The sequence below is a fragment of the Hippocampus comes genome, unplaced genomic scaffold (genome assembly GCF_001891065.2).
Source record: "Hippocampus comes isolate QL1 unplaced genomic scaffold, H_comes_QL1_v1.1 scaffold174, whole genome shotgun sequence".
In the NCBI taxonomy this organism is placed as follows: Eukaryota; Metazoa; Chordata; class Actinopteri; order Syngnathiformes; family Syngnathidae; genus Hippocampus; species Hippocampus comes.
The window spans coordinates 2,968,652-2,986,374 of record NW_017805983.1 but is presented as its reverse complement, the minus strand read 5'-3'; the positions used below and the strand labels follow the sequence as shown (position 1 = coordinate 2,986,374).

General features: G+C 40.2%; 2 protein-coding genes across 3 annotated transcripts; one reads left to right on the top strand and one right to left on the bottom strand.

Moving 5' to 3' along the window:
- Positions 1-205: 205 nt before the first annotated feature.
- On the bottom strand, positions 206-7,029 carry slc19a1 (solute carrier family 19 member 1). Of its 2 annotated transcripts, XM_019891250.1 has the most exons (7): positions 6,925-7,029; positions 5,922-6,164; positions 5,594-5,859; positions 4,044-4,830; positions 2,120-2,312; positions 1,893-2,034; positions 206-1,225 (listed from the first exon to the last, which is right to left on the bottom strand). In XM_019891250.1, exons 3-7 carry the CDS (start codon positions 5,831-5,833, stop codon positions 1,034-1,036), a joined length of 1,554 nt encoding a protein of 517 aa, XP_019746809.1. In that variant the 5' UTR covers positions 5,834-5,859; positions 5,922-6,164; positions 6,925-7,029; the 3' UTR covers positions 206-1,033. The 2 variants fall into 2 exon arrangements, with proteins under 2 accessions (XP_019746809.1, XP_019746808.1); XM_019891249.1 differs by having other exon boundaries at positions 5,594-6,164.
- Positions 7,030-8,757: 1,728 nt separating this feature from the next.
- arpc2 (actin related protein 2/3 complex, subunit 2) lies at positions 8,758-17,702 on the top strand. Its single transcript, XM_019891546.1, has 10 exons — positions 8,758-8,962; positions 10,157-10,191; positions 10,936-11,048; positions 12,393-12,438; positions 12,530-12,716; positions 12,814-12,907; positions 14,054-14,180; positions 14,259-14,359; positions 15,622-15,722; positions 17,425-17,702. The coding sequence occupies exons 1-10, from the start codon at positions 8,889-8,891 to the stop codon at positions 17,444-17,446; spliced, it is 900 nt and encodes a 299-aa protein (XP_019747105.1). The 5' UTR covers positions 8,758-8,888; the 3' UTR covers positions 17,447-17,702.
- The last annotated feature ends 21 nt before the right edge of the window (positions 17,703-17,723 follow it).

Here is a 17,723-nt window from a genome sequence, read left to right as displayed (position 1 = left end):
CATTGGGACACAAACTCATTTGTGTGGTGGAATTTGTTTTATGATTGCCATGTAAAATTCAAGGCTGCAGCTGCAAAAATAGCTTTGACCGTTAAAAGAAGTAAACACGCTGAGGGGTGCTGATCAGAAAAACAAGTCAGAAAAAGCTGACCAAACAACCAACATGGACATGCCAGAACACAAACTGAGGCTGGGGATTCGAATATTATCTACTCGCTTTAATCGTACACAAAAATACTGAAAAAGTATAAACACCTGATTAAGTTTGTTTTACAACATTCAGACAAACTCACTGATAACATAAGATACAAGGTATATTGTGACATTAACTTAAATCTCACACTCTGAGTACTGTATAATCCTACTCAAAAACAGTTATCTCATGTACTCCAGTCATTGCTTCGAAACGACAAAAAAACAAATAAAAATTTAAAAAGCTGCAAAATGTTCCTGTTGAATTTGGAATCACTACATTCTGATAAGTGTCCAGCCCAAGTGCATGTGGGAGTAAAAGCAACAATCCTATCACCAAACATCAGAAAACCTGCAAGGCCGTGAACCGGAAACAAATGCAAATTTAAGTCTCCATAAAACAATTGTAATTTCTTCCAATGCGTTTTCTTCTGTCTTTCCTAATTCATTGCATATTTTTGCTCTAAAAAAAAAGTCTTCATAAAAATGTGCAACTATCACCATCAACGCTGGGATGACACTGAAGGGATCTTCTAAAGCGAGGTTAATGTTTGATTCTTGATACAGACCTAAACTAAATCCAATGGAGTGATTTCAAGGATATAAACATCACAGTTAATAGCAGCAGTGCTGTCATGATCACAATGGAATCGTTAATTCGCCGTCGCTGAATCAGGACAATCAAACTTGGCTCATTCGGGCCATCGCTTGAAGGTCCATCAACATTGAACTTCGTCATTAAGTGCACTGAATTAAAACATTTTTAAAAAAGTAGGCTCCTGTATCAGCCAGCAGTCGAGGCACTTGAGCATGATTATGGCTCATTAATAGGTGGTGACTGCTATGTCTCGGCATTTTTGCCATTGGACAAAGGTTCTGCCTCAGGGACCATGTTGTTGAGTTCAGTAGACTTGGGCTGTTGGTCGATCCCTTGCCTCCTAGGCTGCTTTCTAAAGTGACAGAAGATGACGACCACCGCGCTTGCTAAGTAGCCGACGGTCAGCAGGGTGAAGTAAATAAAGTACACAAGAAACTGTAAAAGAAAGAAAAAAAGCAGAAAGGCAACAATTACACGGAGCCTAAATTAGACAAGGTTGCAAGAATAGTTGCACAAATAGGGCAACATGTCAAGTCACAGCGAGGAGGTTCTGGATTTAAATCTCGACTCTGACTTGCAGTACCAGTCAAAAGTTTGGAAAGATCCTATAATTCAGTGTTTGTTTGTTTTTATTATTTTAAAATGTCCTGAATTGCAGATTGATACTTAAATCAAAAACATTATAAAGACATTAATGGGAGTTATTTGGTTGGTTAAAACAGAATGTTTTATAATTTACATTCCTACAGGCACCTTCTGGCCGATAACAGCTTTGCACGCACATCTTGCTATTTTCTCATTCCGCTTTACGATGTGGATGATCTTTAATAACCTGGAATGACTCTCAGTTCACCGCTGTGCATTATCAAGAGTTAAAGTGAATTTCCTGACCTTTTAATGTGTGTTTGTCTAGTTGAATTTGAAGGTGTTTCCAAACTTTTGATCGCTACTCTATGTATGAGACGAGTCCCCGCCCTCCCAAAAAGAAGCAAAAAAAGATTTAAACACGACGTCAGTCCTGAGAAAACATCCATCACATGTGAGCAAATAGCATGACATCTATGAACCATGTTGTCCAAGTTCTTGTTGCATGTCCACATACCTGACTGTGCACATCCAAAGCCAGCCCCCTCTTGTCGGAAAAAATCAGGTTGATGACGCTCTTCAGGATGGTCCCCAGGAAAGTGTTGATGCCGAAAACCAAGGCACAAAGCTCCTTGGTGAGCGACGACGCAATCTGGAAACTGCACATCAAATCCCCCCCTCATCAGACCCACCATGGTTGGCCTTGGGCCACTTGATATGCAAATATGACTGCAGCGCACTCACGTGGCAATTGGCACCAGGAACTGGTAGAAGCTCCTGAAGAGTACGTAGGCCACGTAACAGACCCAGATGTTGTCAGTGGTGCCCATGAGCAGTAGCAGGCCAGCTTGCACTGCTGTGATCACGCCAATGACAAGCTCTGACCAGATATTCCAGCGGATTTTAACAAAGCCTGCGATGAAGGCGGTCAAGGCACCTGAAAAGAGGCAGAAGATTTCAGTCAGTGTAGATTTTTAAAAAATGGTTTGAGAGAGGCCACAATGTGAAAAGACAGTACACATATTGTCCCCATTTATTTGGATTTGTAACATGGTTTCCACTCATGGTTTGCCATTTACAAATGTGTCTCTTCACCTTATTTTTTTGGTGTTGTTTTTGTTTTTTTAGTTCTTTCTGCAATGCGCTAAGACGCCACAATATGCCAAAGCCCTGGCTCAAAATAAAACAGTATTTTGTGTCAAGTAAGTATGTGAATGTGAAGTTATGGAGAATCTTTACTACACAGAGCAAGCGCACTTCTGGTGCATGGTTTATTTATTTTATTATTATTATTATTAGTTTTTTTTTTTTTAATGAAATCATCAGGAAGCCAAGTTTTTTTTTAAGGTAGTGCCATAAGAGAGTGTTCACTTTGATAAGACATTTTTATTTTGTTTTAATTATAGCAGTGGTTCTTAACCTTGTTAGAGGTACCGAACCCAACCAGTTCATATGCACATTCACCGAACCCTTCGTTAGTGAAAAATAAGTTTTGTTTTTTTTTTTGTTTTACAAATTCAAGACATAAAAAATGCATTTATTAAAAACAGAAAAAAGTAAACACAATTAATATAAGTAGAAAGTATACGTTTTTTAATTATGCACAAAATGAACCAGCCGGTGATGGCCAAGCGGACATGTCATAACTAATTGACATGTTGAGTCGTGTCTTAGCCTCCATGACAGAGGCTCTGTCGAACCCCTGAGACTGATTCACCGAACCCCTAGGGTTCGATCGAACCCAGGTTATGAACCACTGAATTATAGTCTTCAGACTAAAATTGATTCAAGATTTAGTCATCTGGTTATTTTTGAAATTTAGTCCAATTTGAGTCACTTAAAAACAGAGCAATTTTAATCAACTAAATTAATAATTAATATAGTCGATGTTTTCCTTGAACATACATAAAAACTTTAATGCAGTAAACTATACCAAAACCGTGAAAACTATCACGTAACGACGTGATACTGATGTAAAAATGTGAAAAATGATCATGTCAAAATGTGAAAATCATCTATGCAAAAACGTGATAGCCTACTTGCCGCGCAAAAACTTGTCATGTTGAAACAGAATGGATAAGCTAGCTCATTTAAACAATTTCATTAAGTTCTTTGTCATGCTTGGGTTGAGAGATTTTAGGTTGAATGCCATTGCATTCGGATGTAATACAGAAGCACTGGCCTCTGCGCCCTGCTGCAGGATGGGACCATGGTCGCAACAGAAGTTGGGGACTCTGCCAGGAAGCCGACTTGTTCACATTTTGTACTTTTCACGCAATACGTTTCACGTTTTTACATAATTGGCACATTTTACAGGAAATGAATGACAAATGTATTTTTGTTTTTGTTTCGGTCTGAAAAGAAATGAATGACGGAGATTTTTAGTCATGAATATTAGCGTTGCTCTAAGATGGGTTTGATATGATATTCATCTGTTTTGGTATCATATTGTAGCCGTTTAGAATATTTTGAGGGAGTGTCAATTACCCATTTTTTTTTTGTGTGTAAATACCTTTCATTTACAAAGTGCATGCTCATTTTTTTTGGCACTTTGGATTTTTGTACTATGGCGATGAACATAAAATTCAATTCCTGACACCGAGGGGACGACACTGGTGGTTGTATTCATTAACAGCAAACTTGCAGGGTAACACTCCAAATTGCTTACTGAGTAAAGTAGATGCAGCCTCCACGGCACCATTGTAGACATTCTTGTTCTCCGTGGCCGGGTAGACTTTGCTCCACAGGATGTGGACGTAGAATAACACCAGGTAGTATCCTGTGGAGTTGAAGATCCACCATAGGGACCACAGTCGCGTGTTGGGTTTTTTCATCACAGTTCTCAACTCCATCAGCATCTGCACAAAGAGGGAATCCTTCCAGCGGGACGCCGAGCACGGGGAGACGGCTGTGGTCAATTCGTCCTCCGTCGAGTTCATCTTGTACAATTCCGCTTTGGTGGCTAACTGAGTGGCCGTTTCGCTGGGCGCCTGTTTCCGCGCCTGGTTGAAAAACAAGGAGCGCTTGGGCCAGGGCAGGCACAGCGACAGCAGCAAACCAAAGCTGACGAAGCCCAAAGATATTGCACTGAGGGTCTTGTAGCGGATTTGTCCCAGTGAAATGAAAAGCTGGCCCAGCACGGAGCTGGTAAACACTCCCAAGAGGATGGAGGTGCGGGAGTAGCTGGCCACGCGTTGATAGAGGTTCAGGCTGACCAGGGAAAAGATGTAGGAGGAATAGGCCACGCGGCATGCCATTGTGACACCGTAGAAGAATTCCATAAACTGCATCTGAAGGAGAGAGGTGCCGAGGAGCAGAATGAGCCAGATGACCACCTGGCTGATGCCCTGGATGACCAGAACTGGCTTGTAGCGCAGAAGATCAGTTAGCAGGAAGGCAGGTACCAGCACTGCCATGTAGGAGTACGTCAGCACAGGCGTAATCTCGTTGGTCACCTAAAAAAAATACAAAAAATGAAAGACGGCTTGAATCAGATCCAGAAACGGTTTTCTCCTGTGGAGGATTTTAAGAGCCATTTAGTTGTGTTTTGTAGGTCCCAACCGACATGGATTTTTTTTTAGACTGATGCAGATTCCCATATTAGGCAAAATGCATTTCCAATAACCAGTTAATCATTAGATTAATTTAAAAACCTATCAACTTCCTTTTCAGTCCCATAATCCTTACAGCAATAAAAGATATGAGCATTTAACTGTTTTACAATCCATCATCCTTTATTATTTGTTTGGCTTGACAACAGATGAAAAATGTGATCGAGAGGCTGTTCAATGTCATTATCTTTGTCTTGTGTCGTATAGTGGTAATTAGATAGGTCGAGAAGAAGATAAGATGTATTCTTATGCCCACATACTTTGGATAATACAGCAAACTATTTGCACAAATGTAAGTCCAATACATTTACTCTATACTGACTCGCTTAAGGTCGACAGTTTCCATTTCAATCACAAACATTTAGCATTGACCCACTGTGAGAAGTGCGAGCCTTAACTGCGGTAAGATAGATCAGTTCAACCCATCATGGGACAATTGTTGATTTCACCATGTCAGCAGGCTTTGCAACCGAAACCGCAAAGGTTTCTTGGGTGTTCTCTTACAGACATCTGCACAAATAACTTTTTTACATCCTTGATTACGACTTCAAACGAATTGCAAACGCAAATTCAACAAAGTTCAATCAACTCAGAGGAAACAACCGACCTGCTGCCTGGTAAAATTCTTTTCAGTGCTGAGTAGATATGGTGTAATGAAGGGCTCTCCAGGCTTGATGGATGACATAAACCCATAGAAACACAAGAAGATCACAGCCCATATCCACTTCCTGGGCTCCTCTGGGAGAGCTTGAGAGGCAGTCGGCTCCTCTGAAGTGCACGCTGCTCTCTCTAAATCTCCATCAATGTTTCCTTCAATGGCTTCAGCTGCAGGCACCTTCAGGTCCATCTCATTCTCTTGCTCTGCTGTGCTATCTGAAACCATTATGTCAGCTGATCGGGGGGAACTCACAAGTAAAATTGCAGTGTGAGATCACCAAGTGTTTTGGTGCCAAGTTCATTCAGTCCCTGAATGAGTCAAGTTGAAATGTGTGGTTCCTTGTCAACGCTTCGAGCTTCCTTCCGTCCCCAACAAACAGTTTATGTAATGTGCTGGGAAAGTGGTTAAAATGCTACACGCTGGCAGCCTCACAGAGAAGAATGTTGACCTTTGCTCCATTATGCACTGTGTCAATGCACACCAGCAACTGCGCAGTCATTGGGTAATTTTCATTTTCCACCTGGAAACACACAGTAATAACATTAGAACCATTCAGACAGTGACAATGAGGAATTAAAACATTTGACCCTCCAATCATGTCTGATTCACGGATACACCAAAAAAGTGGTACAATATGAACTGCTGCATGCTTTGTTTATTTACCGGTATTTATTTTTTAGACATTTCGACGCCATTTTAGCCCTTTGTGTCACTACATTTAATAATGTAATGTGAATTCAAAACACATTCAAACATAAAATAACAAGCCCGGGTGACGGTTTTTTTTTGTTGTTTGTTTTTTTCAAATAACAATGGTTGGGTCAATTTGACATGAGGGTTAAAACGATGTAAGGTATTTTTGTTTAACAGCTGTGGTAAATAATGCAATGTGCATAAGAGGGAAACAAGATTTGTCATATTTGTCACACTACGTGACTTAAATAAACACCCGGGGCAAACAAGTTACACAAGCGTTCGCACGTTTCCTTAAACGGCAACTTATAACTCTGCCAATTTGGTCTTTTTCACAATTAAGTCCTGTGTGATAGAACCTTTACCACCGACTAGAAAAGAAACAGAAAATGAAACACAAAGCAGCTAGCTGGCTGACTAACAACGATGTATGAAAAATGCTAAATTTATATCGCCTGTTCATACAATTGCAAGACACGTTATTCACAGTAGGAAACTGATTTGCAATTTCGCTTGCCAGAGAGTTTAGCATTCTGCATGTGAATCACAAATTAGAAGTGCGTTTAACTTAAAAGACGTTTACATACCTCGTGTGTGTTACAGCAGAATCAGCGGCGCCCGTTGGTCGAACGTCCGACTTTTTCCATCGTATTGACTTTTGGGAAATGAAGTATCACAGTGTAAAATGGCTTGTAGAAAACTACAAGCGCTATAGCTTTCGCTAGGTGGCAGCAGTGCAGCGAGACATACACGCAGAGACGCACACACGCACACAGACGCACACACAGACGCACATAGGCGCATACCCAAACACATGCTAATATTGTTGTTAAAATGTTAATAAGAAATATAATAAGAAATAAGCCAAAAGACAGGGTTCAAAGTTCTGCTCTCTAAAGGGACGGTGTGTAAAATGTTGTTGATTTTTTTTCAATAATCATTGTTTAAAAAAAAACACTTTCAACAATTTGGACAATAAACGTTATACATTTTTATATAATGATAGGTGAGGTCATCGCTAATTGTATTCCATTGGGCGCGCCTCCTCTGCCGGAGGCTGCCAAGTTTTGCCGCCATCTTTCTGCTACTGCTACCCAAAGAAGACAAACTTAATGAACGTAGTTTCTCAACATGAAGAGTACAGCATGTGTAACAGAAGCCAGGTTCCTTGAAGTAGTACTGTACCACAATCTTTTTGGAATGACTTTGTGTTGCATGCACCTCTGCTAAAGATGATGGTGGTAGGTTTGCGATGTGAGAATCTGTGTGACACCGTAGTGCGCATGCTTCAAATACACGAGCTTCGAGTTTAGGTGTTTCAGTAGTTTCATATCGTTTCGTTAGTTCAACACGAGATGACACTAAATTCTGTACGCTGTACCTTTAACAAAGTGTTTAGCTTGCAAGTTACTCAATTTTACACGCCAGGCTTTCTAACTTTTGGTATGAATAACAACATGTAATTTATAACAGGATGTTTTAATCATCTACTCAAGCGTTTTTCTAATAAAAGAGGGGGTTTTCTGTGTGGAATATTCTTACATATATTGTGGTATATTGTCAAAACAGGTATTGTACATGAATGACTTTGTTGTTGTTTTTACTTTTATACATAAGTACATCTCAAAGTATTTACTTTTTCATCTTTTGCTTACCGCTTCACATTAATTCAAAATGTGTCATCCATTTAATTCTGAGATTCTCAAATGGCGGTACAAGTATCCCAAGTACGCAATTTAGTTGTTCACGAAGTTCAATAAATTTGCTTTTAATATTTGAAAACTGTTTATTTGTAAACGTTTACTTTTGAACAGTGACAATTAATTAAGTGACAAATATTGATATGAAATTCATCAACAATGATTCTGATAAATTGATTAATCATTTAGAGACCTTGTTTAACCTATAATTATCCAAATCCTAGGAAATTCAGGCTTTCAACATTACATTGTCTCTGATTTCTGTAGTCCCCCATGAAAGCAGACTGCTGAGCTTTGTGTTTAATCTAAATCCTGTGTAAGACATTTGCAAACATCTGCTTTTATTTTGACAAACAGTGTTTTTTTTTTGCCAGTTTTCTGACATTTTAGGGACAAAACCAATAACCGAATCACAATGTGTCCAGTTTTTAATGAAATGATAGCAGTTAAAAATGTTTAAAACAATACATAGATTAATTAATAATCACATATATAGTTAGTTACAGCCCTAGTGTATTTTTTATGAACCATTTTAAGTACAGATTTTCTTATTGTATTTTCCTGTACTGTATTTAATTCTAAGGAGGTAATTGGAGACATAAAAGGGTGGAATTTGTTGGGGAAAAAATTCACTGGTCAAATGTGCCTCTTTTTTGTCATTCTAATTTTATTACAGGCAACACTGCGGACTACCATGGGGTTCAGAGTGCAAAATACGCGGAAGTGATAGGCGGAAGAAGCCTCGGCGGAAGCGGTCTGCTCTGTCAAGGGAGGAAACATTTAGCACGATTTGACTCAACTAGCGTAACTGCGATTCTCTGCCCCCTTCGTCGACGCCACAACCCACTGCGATGATCCTGTTAGAAATCAATAACCGCATTATAGAAGAGACCCTGTCGTTGAAGTTCGACAGCGCATCAAACGGGTGAGAATCATCGTTACACCTGGCTAGCCTTGCTAACGCGGGCTAGCTTCCCTTGAGCGGTTCCGTAATTGCACCCGCCGTAATTAATGGTGCATGGGAGGGGAGTTTGGTGGAGCTGGTGCACGCAAACAGACCCGGAAGAGCCAGGAAAGTGGGGTTCTAGTGGGAGAAATGTCTAAATAAGAAACTGAATTAACTGTGGCGATCGGCTCCGACTGCTTTGCTTCTAGCTGGGGTGTGTCTCAACGATCGATGTGTCAAACCCGCTTACATCAAACCTCGCCAGAAGCATCTTAAAACAGGAAGCAAAAACTCGGATTTTATATCCGTTTGACACCGTTGGCTTCATAAATGCATTTTACGAAATAGAAAACAGAATACATCATTTGTGGTGGGCGCAATTTGATGCAGCGAGCTAACTGGTGTCTTTGACGAACGTTTTTTTTTTTTTTTTTTGAGGGGAGGGCTGTTTAATGTTTGATGCTTTATGTTGATACCGAAGCAAACACCAAATACGATTTATTAACTGTTCTTGCATTTGTCTCCAATAACAATAAACAAACCGTCCGTGCCTGCCCAGAGCACGATCAAACGTATGAACTAGATGGCATTTCTTTACAGCTTCCGCATTCCTGAAGTCAAGCTGAGTCAAGCCCACTACAAAGCCAGATGCAATCTGTTGGAACCTTAACTGAGCCTAGGCACATAATTTATTTGGGAAAGTCTCATCACCCCTCCCAAAAAACTACATATGTACTGAGATAACGATGATTTCCTCGCTCTTCTCTACTTTGTGAAGTCACATTAGTGCAGAAACAAACTGGTGTGAGTTATGTTTTAATGTTGTAGTATGTATATTATGTTGTAGTATGAATTAATCATACCAATTGTGGACCGTAACTCTTGTCGCTGTAGATTAATGTTTATTTTAGCAAAAGTGTTACATTAATGTTCACTTGAATTTTTCCGAGAGGGGTGGGACATGGTGATTTCCGCTGAATATTGTCGAACAAAATGATCAAACATGTACACACCTGCACCGATTTATAGAAATAGTCAGTCATACAGAAAAGTAAGAATCAATATATATTATTAATGAACATCAACATATTGAGGAAATACCGAACAATTAAGGTAGGGCTCATTTTCAAAAAGTTTGGTGAGCCCTGCTCTAACTTAATATCTTCCTTGCAGAACCAAGCCCGAGGCTGTTGATGTGACGTTTGCAGGTAAGATGGTGTTATTTAAAAATGCTCAATTTATTATACCCCAAAATGGTGAAATAAGCGGTGTTATCCATTAGTATTGTACACATTGTGTGATGTGATACCTGTCTGAATCTGTTCATGGATGTTATCTTCATAGGCAGCTATTTCTGTGTATTTTCAGAATGCAGCTATTGCAAAGACTGCTAGTTTTGCGTAAGAATAGCATTTTTTGTTTTCCAATTTGGCTGTATTTTGAAGTATTGTAGAAATCTATTGCATCACATGGATATCTCTTTCTTATATTTTGGTTACCTCATTCAGCTACCTGACAGCATCAAAATATTACATGCACCTCTCAGTTTGACCATTGCAATGATAATTACATCTGTGGCCTCTCAAAACTAAAATGAATGTTAGTTAATGTAGAATCTTACTTGCTGTCTTTTAGAAAAAGGGTACTCTGGCTTCTTCCCACATTGTAAACTTGCCTTTTAGAATAAAAATTTTAAAGGAGACTCTAAATTGTTCATAGTTGTGACTGTGAGCACAAATGGTTGTTAATATATATGAACACTGTGATTGGCTGGCGACCAGTCCAAACTGTACCCCGCCTCTCGCTCCAAATCAGCTGGAGTAGGCTCCAGCTCACCTGCAATCCGAATAAGGGCAGGAACTACAGAAAATGAATGGATGGCATAGGAGATCATCATCTGGTGGCTATTCTGAGCCAAATGTATCGCTTAACGTTGGCCTTTTCTTCGGTAGACTTCGATGGTGTGTTGTACCACATTTCCAACCCAAATGGCGATAAGACCAAAGTGATGGTCAGCATCTCCCTGAAGTTCTACAAGGAACTACAGGAGCATGGGGCTGATGAGGTACTACACACGCACACGCACCTTCACACAGATACGCTGTTTCAATGGGGTTTGATAGGCTTTGAGGTGCTAAATGATCAAAAACAATCGAATGAGGTCTGCTGCTCATGTGCTCTGAACCGCCAAGAGCACTCTGCTGCCATGTAAGGAAAAAACACAGCCACAGAGGCCCCGAGTAGAAACAGGAAGTGTGTTTGAGCCTTGCTCACCACAGGCGAGGAAATGCTGACTGTGACTCGCGGCAGCTGCATGAATGCTTTGGCTGCAGCCGAGGCACTTTTTTTCTTTTACTCGAGAAAAGGATGATGTGGAACTTCTTCAAATACTGACACATTCAATTCAGGTGTATGTGGTACACGCTCGCCATATCCTCATTATGTTTTGCATATTATGATGCGGTCTCCCATGCTTCATTTCAAAATTACATGTATCTTATGACAATCAAGACCCTATCAATTCGTAATTTCAAACAATACCGCCTCCTACCTTGTTCTTTTTGGTTGTATAAGCCAGTGTTTTTCAAACCCAGTGTGCAGCAAGACATTGTCAGGTGTGCCGCGGGGAAATATCCAATTTGTATGCCTGTACGGTCTATCACCCGGCAAAGTAATCGTGTAGTAACCTTCCATACCGCTAGGGAGCAGCAATAGCTAGCCAATTGCCTTGTTTTGAGACGAGAGACAAGCGAATTTGTGACCCATGAATGCAGGACGACGGTGAAACAATATGAAAGATTATAAAATACTTTTTTCTTTGTTTATTTGATTCCAATTCAAGCTGTTACAACGTCGTTTTCAATGTTAAAAAACGTTTATAGTAACAATATAACACGTTACTTGTTAAAACAAGCTTTTTTTCACATTTTCAGCTAGTGGTGTGCCACCGAGATTTTTTCAATGAAAGAAGTGTGCCTTGGCTCAAAAAAGTTTGAAAAACACTGATATAACCAGTGTTGTGCAGCAACAATTTTTTTCCAACTGGCATCTTTGGAAAAATCAAATAACTGAGTAAAGCAAAACCCAAGAGTCCCAAAGGACAGGCTCATCACTAAAATGAATGACATCTCCTGGTCCAGATCCACCCATGCAAGCAAGGAAAAATGCAGCGAAACCTGATTTAGGGCTTGGGGGCTTAAGAAAGGATCACAGATGCAGGGAATCCGCTTTCAGCAGGCATTGGTTGCTGAGTGTCTTGTGCCGGTCGCTCAATACAGAATCCTTACAGCAGCAGCCTCACCACCTTTAGAGGGTTCCAATACTTAGCCACTGATTTATATTAAAAATATATATATACAAATTGTATTGTTCAAGAATTTAAAATACTAATGCATGCTTTTGTTCTTAGCTGCTGAAGAGAGTGTACGGAAGCTTCCTTGTTTCACCAGAGGCTGGTATGTTCACATTATGCTAATGTTAGCATCATGCTATTGAAAGCGCTTTACCTGCCTCTGTCTAATTTGTGTTTCCTGATTTTGCTTTCAGGCTATAATGTGTCACTTCTTTATGACCTGGATGCCCTACCAGGCAACAAAGATGAGGTTGTGCACCAAGCAGGGATGCTGAAGAGAAACTGCTTTGCCTCTGTGTTTGAAAAATACTTCAAGTTCCAGGAAGAGGGCAAAGAGGGTGAGAAGAGGGCTGTGGTCCACTACAGAGATGACGAGTCCATGTACGTGCAAGAAAGTTTGGAAGGGTTCTCTCTTTTCTGCGTCTATTCAAACAGTTCCAGAGATATTTAAAAAAAGTGTCAACTTTGATCCCCTCAGGTATGTGGAGGCAAAGAAAGACCGGGTGACGGTGGTGTTCAGCACAGTCTTCAAAGATGACGATGATGTCATCATTGGCAAAGTCTTCATGCAGGTTTGTGTGGCCACATGTAATCAGTCAAACTGTCTTGAATTTGTTCTCAAATGTGAGCTTAATTGTCATAAATTTACAATCAAGTATGTGTTGCATAAAAACAGCAGAGCTAAGTTATACATCGGAGCTGCAAATCTCTTGTTCATGGTCCTCTCAGCTTGTGGCATGAGATACAATATTCCCACAAAGCTCACATTATGACCAAAGTATGCAAATAACATTTTACTTTGAAGTAATCCTAATCGTTAGATGACTGGCAAGCATTGTCACTCAAATATGACTTGCATGCTTCAGTCACACTTATTTCAGTGGGAAGTGGGCGCTTGCTTGATTTTGAAAGTAAATGGGATCAGTTCTCCGGAATTCCCCAGAAGTAGATAAGTAAATAAACGTGGGAGGTATGGTCCAATACGAAACTACAGTGCGTTACAGGTTACATGCAGCTAATGGAGTTTTACAAAACAAAAAACATATACATACCGTATTTTCACGGTAATACGGCACACCATATTAAGGTTCTATTTCTGTACTTAACACATACACATTGCTCGTTTTGATCATTTCAGAGTCCAAAGTGGGGATAAGTATAGATGTCCACATGAATTTTGGGTCCCGTTTGTTCGCAGTTGACTGACGTTACGCATCGTTTGACTGTCCCGTATTTCTTCCTAATAGAGATATCGCTCAATAACCAGGGCCACGTCATCTTGAATGGCGGCAGTCCTGAGCCATTTCTTCCACACGCTTGTATTCAGGTTGAATTGTTTGGGCTCAAAGAAATTAATCATAATTCGTTGAATTCTTCCTTGAATTCCTTTCCGTTTTTTCAGCTTGGTTTTTGGGGTGACTATTGAGAAAACTAGTCATTATTTTGTATTTTATGTATGTGTGTATGTATTGAATGAGTTTCTGTTTTGTTTTGAAAAACGTATGAACTAATGATACACATTGAGATCAGCTTGGTAATATAAATGGATAAACAAAAATACCAGCCAGTATAAATGGTAAGTTTGTGCAAATAGTGACTTTCGTGCAAAATAATTTGCAAATCTTCTTGTCTTTTAAAGCATTTAAAATTGTTGTCTTCCTTTTTTACTTTGCAACGTGTATTTTCTTAAATGTTGTCACATTCAAATTTCCATGTAGGAGTTCAAAGAGGGTCGCAGAGCAAGCCACACAGCCCCGCAGGTGCTGTTCAGCCACAGGGAGCCGCCTCTGGAACTCAAAGACACAGACGCAGCTATTGGAGACAACATCGGATACATCACCTTTGGTCAGTCAGCTGAGACGTATCTCTTCATGTCGTTTCTGACAGATACTGACGTACCTGCTGCGTTTGTTTTCTTTGTAGTCCTTTTCCCACGTCACACCAATGCCAATGCCAGAGACAACACCATCAACCTCATCCACACCTTCAGGGACTACCTGCATTATCACATAAAGTGCTCCAAGGTGAGTTTGAATGAAGCACAGTTGGTGATCTCGTGGTTCCCCCCCCCCCCTTTTTTTTTCTTTTTGTCGCTGAGGTCTACTGTTTATTGGGAAGTTTGCATTCACTGTATTAGCTCTTGCACCTCAAATTTTCGACCTCTTTTGGTCACCCAGCTCCTTTCTCTTCACGGCCATGTTGTTTAGCTGAACCTGTGCACGTCAGCTAGCGACTATAGATAAATATTTCATGACATTATGCTGAATTTTAGTTTCTTTCTTTTGAAGAGATTAATATTTAGTTTGAAACTGTACAAAAATAATAATTGCTTTTCATATTTCGGGCTGCATATGCTAGTTATGTTTAATTGACGTTGAGATTCCAAGAGGTTCCAAATAAATTAGAGAACCACTTTTATACTTAGTTACGGACAAAAACTGAGATGTTGCGCCATGAGGTCGAGTCTCGGGTTGTTTCACAATAGGATCTTAACGGAACACACGTCTCCTTTTAATTACAAGCTTTTAAAGAGTCGTTGCAATGGAACGCTCCATCTTCCGCTCTCCTCAGTAAAAAGTCCAGTCACACATTCATCATACAGGTTTTAGGGCAGCTGATGGGTGTTTGAGTACACATGACTGCAACTTCCCTAATGGACTTTGTGCGACTGTAAATGCTACTTAGACATTTTTGAGCAACTTTAATTTCAGTTGCCTGCATTTGGCTTTTGTGAGCTTGATAATGAAGTCGGATGTTTTTTTTTTTCCGCTCAGACAGACAGGAGTCAGTGTGGGCGCGTTTATGGAAGGGTGTGTGTGTGTGTGTGTGTGTGTGTGTGTGTGTGTGTGTGTGTGTGTGTGTGTGTGTTGGGAAACAGGAAGGTACTAAATGCACAATACAGAGTTTTGTTTGCATCCTTATCTGTGTTTCATAGAGCACTGTTTCGCAAACGTTAATGGGGTAAGGCACATACCTTGGTTGAGACGAAATCTCACAGCACACCACCACACCAGAAAATTGTCACAAAAAAGTATATCCAGCCTGCTGAAGTGACGATCTGGTCTCAATTTAGTCTGTGAAATCATTTAATTGTTCGGCCTGTCACGATACACCACTGGAATAGATAGATAATGATACTGTATTTTATTTACTGTGAATAAACTGTAATTATCCGAATCACTGGCGTAGTTTGAAGAAAATGCAAGTTTGTTCCCATTTGTCTTGTGCAAATAAACAGCACAAAAGAGAAACGAATATTTAAATGTGTACTTCTGTCTCTCTCCAGGCTTATATTCACACTCGCATGAGGGCCAAGACGTCAGACTTCCTCAAGGTTCTCAACCGTGCCCGACCAGATGCTGAGAAGAAAGAGATGAAGACCATTTCGTACGTAGCCTCAACTCTGCCTCTCCTCGTAAATGCGGCCTGTGGTTAAAGCTACACGGAGGGCAAAATGTCTCGGATATTAACTAGATCACTACAGTACAGTATGAATTCATAGTAGGGCTTGCCGATTATGGAAAAAGTAGTAAGAATTAATGTTGGCATTGAAATCACTGTTAATAAACCGATTATTCGTTGATTTTTAAAGCTTAGTATTTATTCAACTACCATTACGCCTGTTCATCCGACGCACGTTGTACACTTTTTTCTTGAATATTCTCTTATTTCTGTCGAGTACCTTATTTTCCGCACTAAAAGGCGCACTGGATTATGAGGCGCACCTTTAATGACTGGCCTATTTTGTAATTTTTTTCATATATTGGACGCACCGCATTATAAGATGCAATCCACAATGCATCCACTAGATGGAGCAACGCTCAAGGAAATGCCAACAGAACATTACACTACACCCTGATTTATATAGCGCTGATCAGATGTCAGTAACACGTATTTAATAAAGCAGCGACACAGTTCACTTAACCAACAGCAAGTTATAACATTGACTCGTTGACGTTGAACACTCTTGCCGCTGCTCTATTTCCGTGTTCAACTGCGAAACCGATCACCTTAAGTTTGAACTCTGCGTTGTAAGCATGTCTCTAGCAAGGAGCCATTTTGGGGTTGACATATTACCGTAATGACCATACACAAGGCGCATCGGATTTTAAGGCGCGCTGTGAGCTTTTAAGAAAATGGAAAGCTTTTAGGTGCGCCTTTTAGTGCGGAAAATATTGTACAAAATGACCCTGTAAAATATCACGTGAAATTCAAGCCTCTTGCATTTTTACCTTTGCTGCTTTGCGTCCTTTGCACGCATTCACACTGTGAATAAGCATCTGCTTAAACTGTTTATGAAATTTATTTGATTTTGTTGTACTACAGTATTTCTATTTTCACCAGTATTGAGATTTACTGGTCCACCCTTGGACCTTGGGGATCATATTTCATGACATAATCATGTGTGAATGTGTGTTGCTGTGTTGGCTTGAAGTAACTTGAAAGAACAACAAGAAATTAATCCAGTGACTGCACTTGTGCGTTTTGGTGACCAGAGACTCATCACGCTTTGCATTTTAGCCACATACACTGAAGTATATATGCATTAGAATATATCCAGGAATACCGTGTATAGCAAACCGTATCGATACCGCTCGGCGGGGGCCAGTTGTATCTCACCTAGTATTCGGAAGCAATGGATTTGTTGCTCAAGATCATGGGATACACGACGTGGCGTTTTTTTATTCACCGTTACATCTGTGACGTCATGCAACAACACGGTTTCTAAAAGCTTCACTTAAACAGACGGTGTTACTCTTATCACTAGCTAAATATTGTTGCAATGTTATACTGCGAGTTAGTGCTGAAATTCCCAACCCCTACTTCAAACTTGTTCCCATTTGCTAAGAAGGAATGTTTATCGAGGAAACCCTCCATAGTTGTAAATGTGTCAAATAGGGAGCATATCCTTTTTATGCAGTTAATGTGTAACTGGACCTCTTAAATCCTTGGATTTTTTGGGGTTTTCTTTTGCCTTGAAAAAATTATAAATTTCTCAAGTAATCATCAGAAGCTACAATAGATACATGCTTTGATGGTAGCAAAATACCGTACATACCGTAATTAATTCTTGCGCTTGCCTTTTCAGTGGGAAGACCTTCCTTCGCTGATGCCCAGCTCCAGGACAGCTGAGCCGAAGCCACCGTCCGTGGCCACACGCAAACGCGCCACGCTGCGACTCAACGGCACATTGGACAGGCCTCCAGGATGCCTCTAAACGCCCCACACAGTCCACTCTCTAAATTGTCAAGTTTTTCTTTCTTTCTCTCTATTTTTCTTTATAACAAATAGTAAAGTTGACGGGAACAGCCAAGGCTCAAGATCATGAAAACAGGGCATTCCTTGCTTTGCATAGTTAAAGCGCACTATCAGTCACTCATATATATA

What these genes read in the sequence shown, in the direction of transcription:
- slc19a1 (XM_019891249.1), bottom strand. Translation starts at nt 5,869, where the DNA reads ATGGTTTCAGATAGCACAGCAGAGCAAGAGAATGAGATGGACCTGAAG. An exon ending in TTCCTGGTGCCAATTGCCAC is followed by an intron (nt 2,035 to 2,119) that starts GTGAGTGCGCTG and finishes TTTGATGTGCAG; the next exon opens with TTTCCAGATTGCGTCGTCGC. An exon ending in CTTTGGATGTGCACAGTCAG is followed by an intron (nt 1,226 to 1,892) that starts GTATGTGGACAT and finishes TTTCTTTTACAG; the next exon opens with TTTCTTGTGTACTTTATTTA.
- arpc2 (XM_019891546.1), top strand. Translation starts at nt 8,889, where the DNA reads ATGATCCTGTTAGAAATCAATAACCGCATTATAGAAGAGACCCTGTCG. An exon ending in TTCGACAGCGCATCAAACGG is followed by an intron (nt 8,963 to 10,156) that starts GTGAGAATCATC and finishes TCTTCCTTGCAG; the next exon opens with AACCAAGCCCGAGGCTGTTG. An exon ending in CATCGGATACATCACCTTTG is followed by an intron (nt 14,181 to 14,258) that starts GTCAGTCAGCTG and finishes TTTTCTTTGTAG; the next exon opens with TCCTTTTCCCACGTCACACC.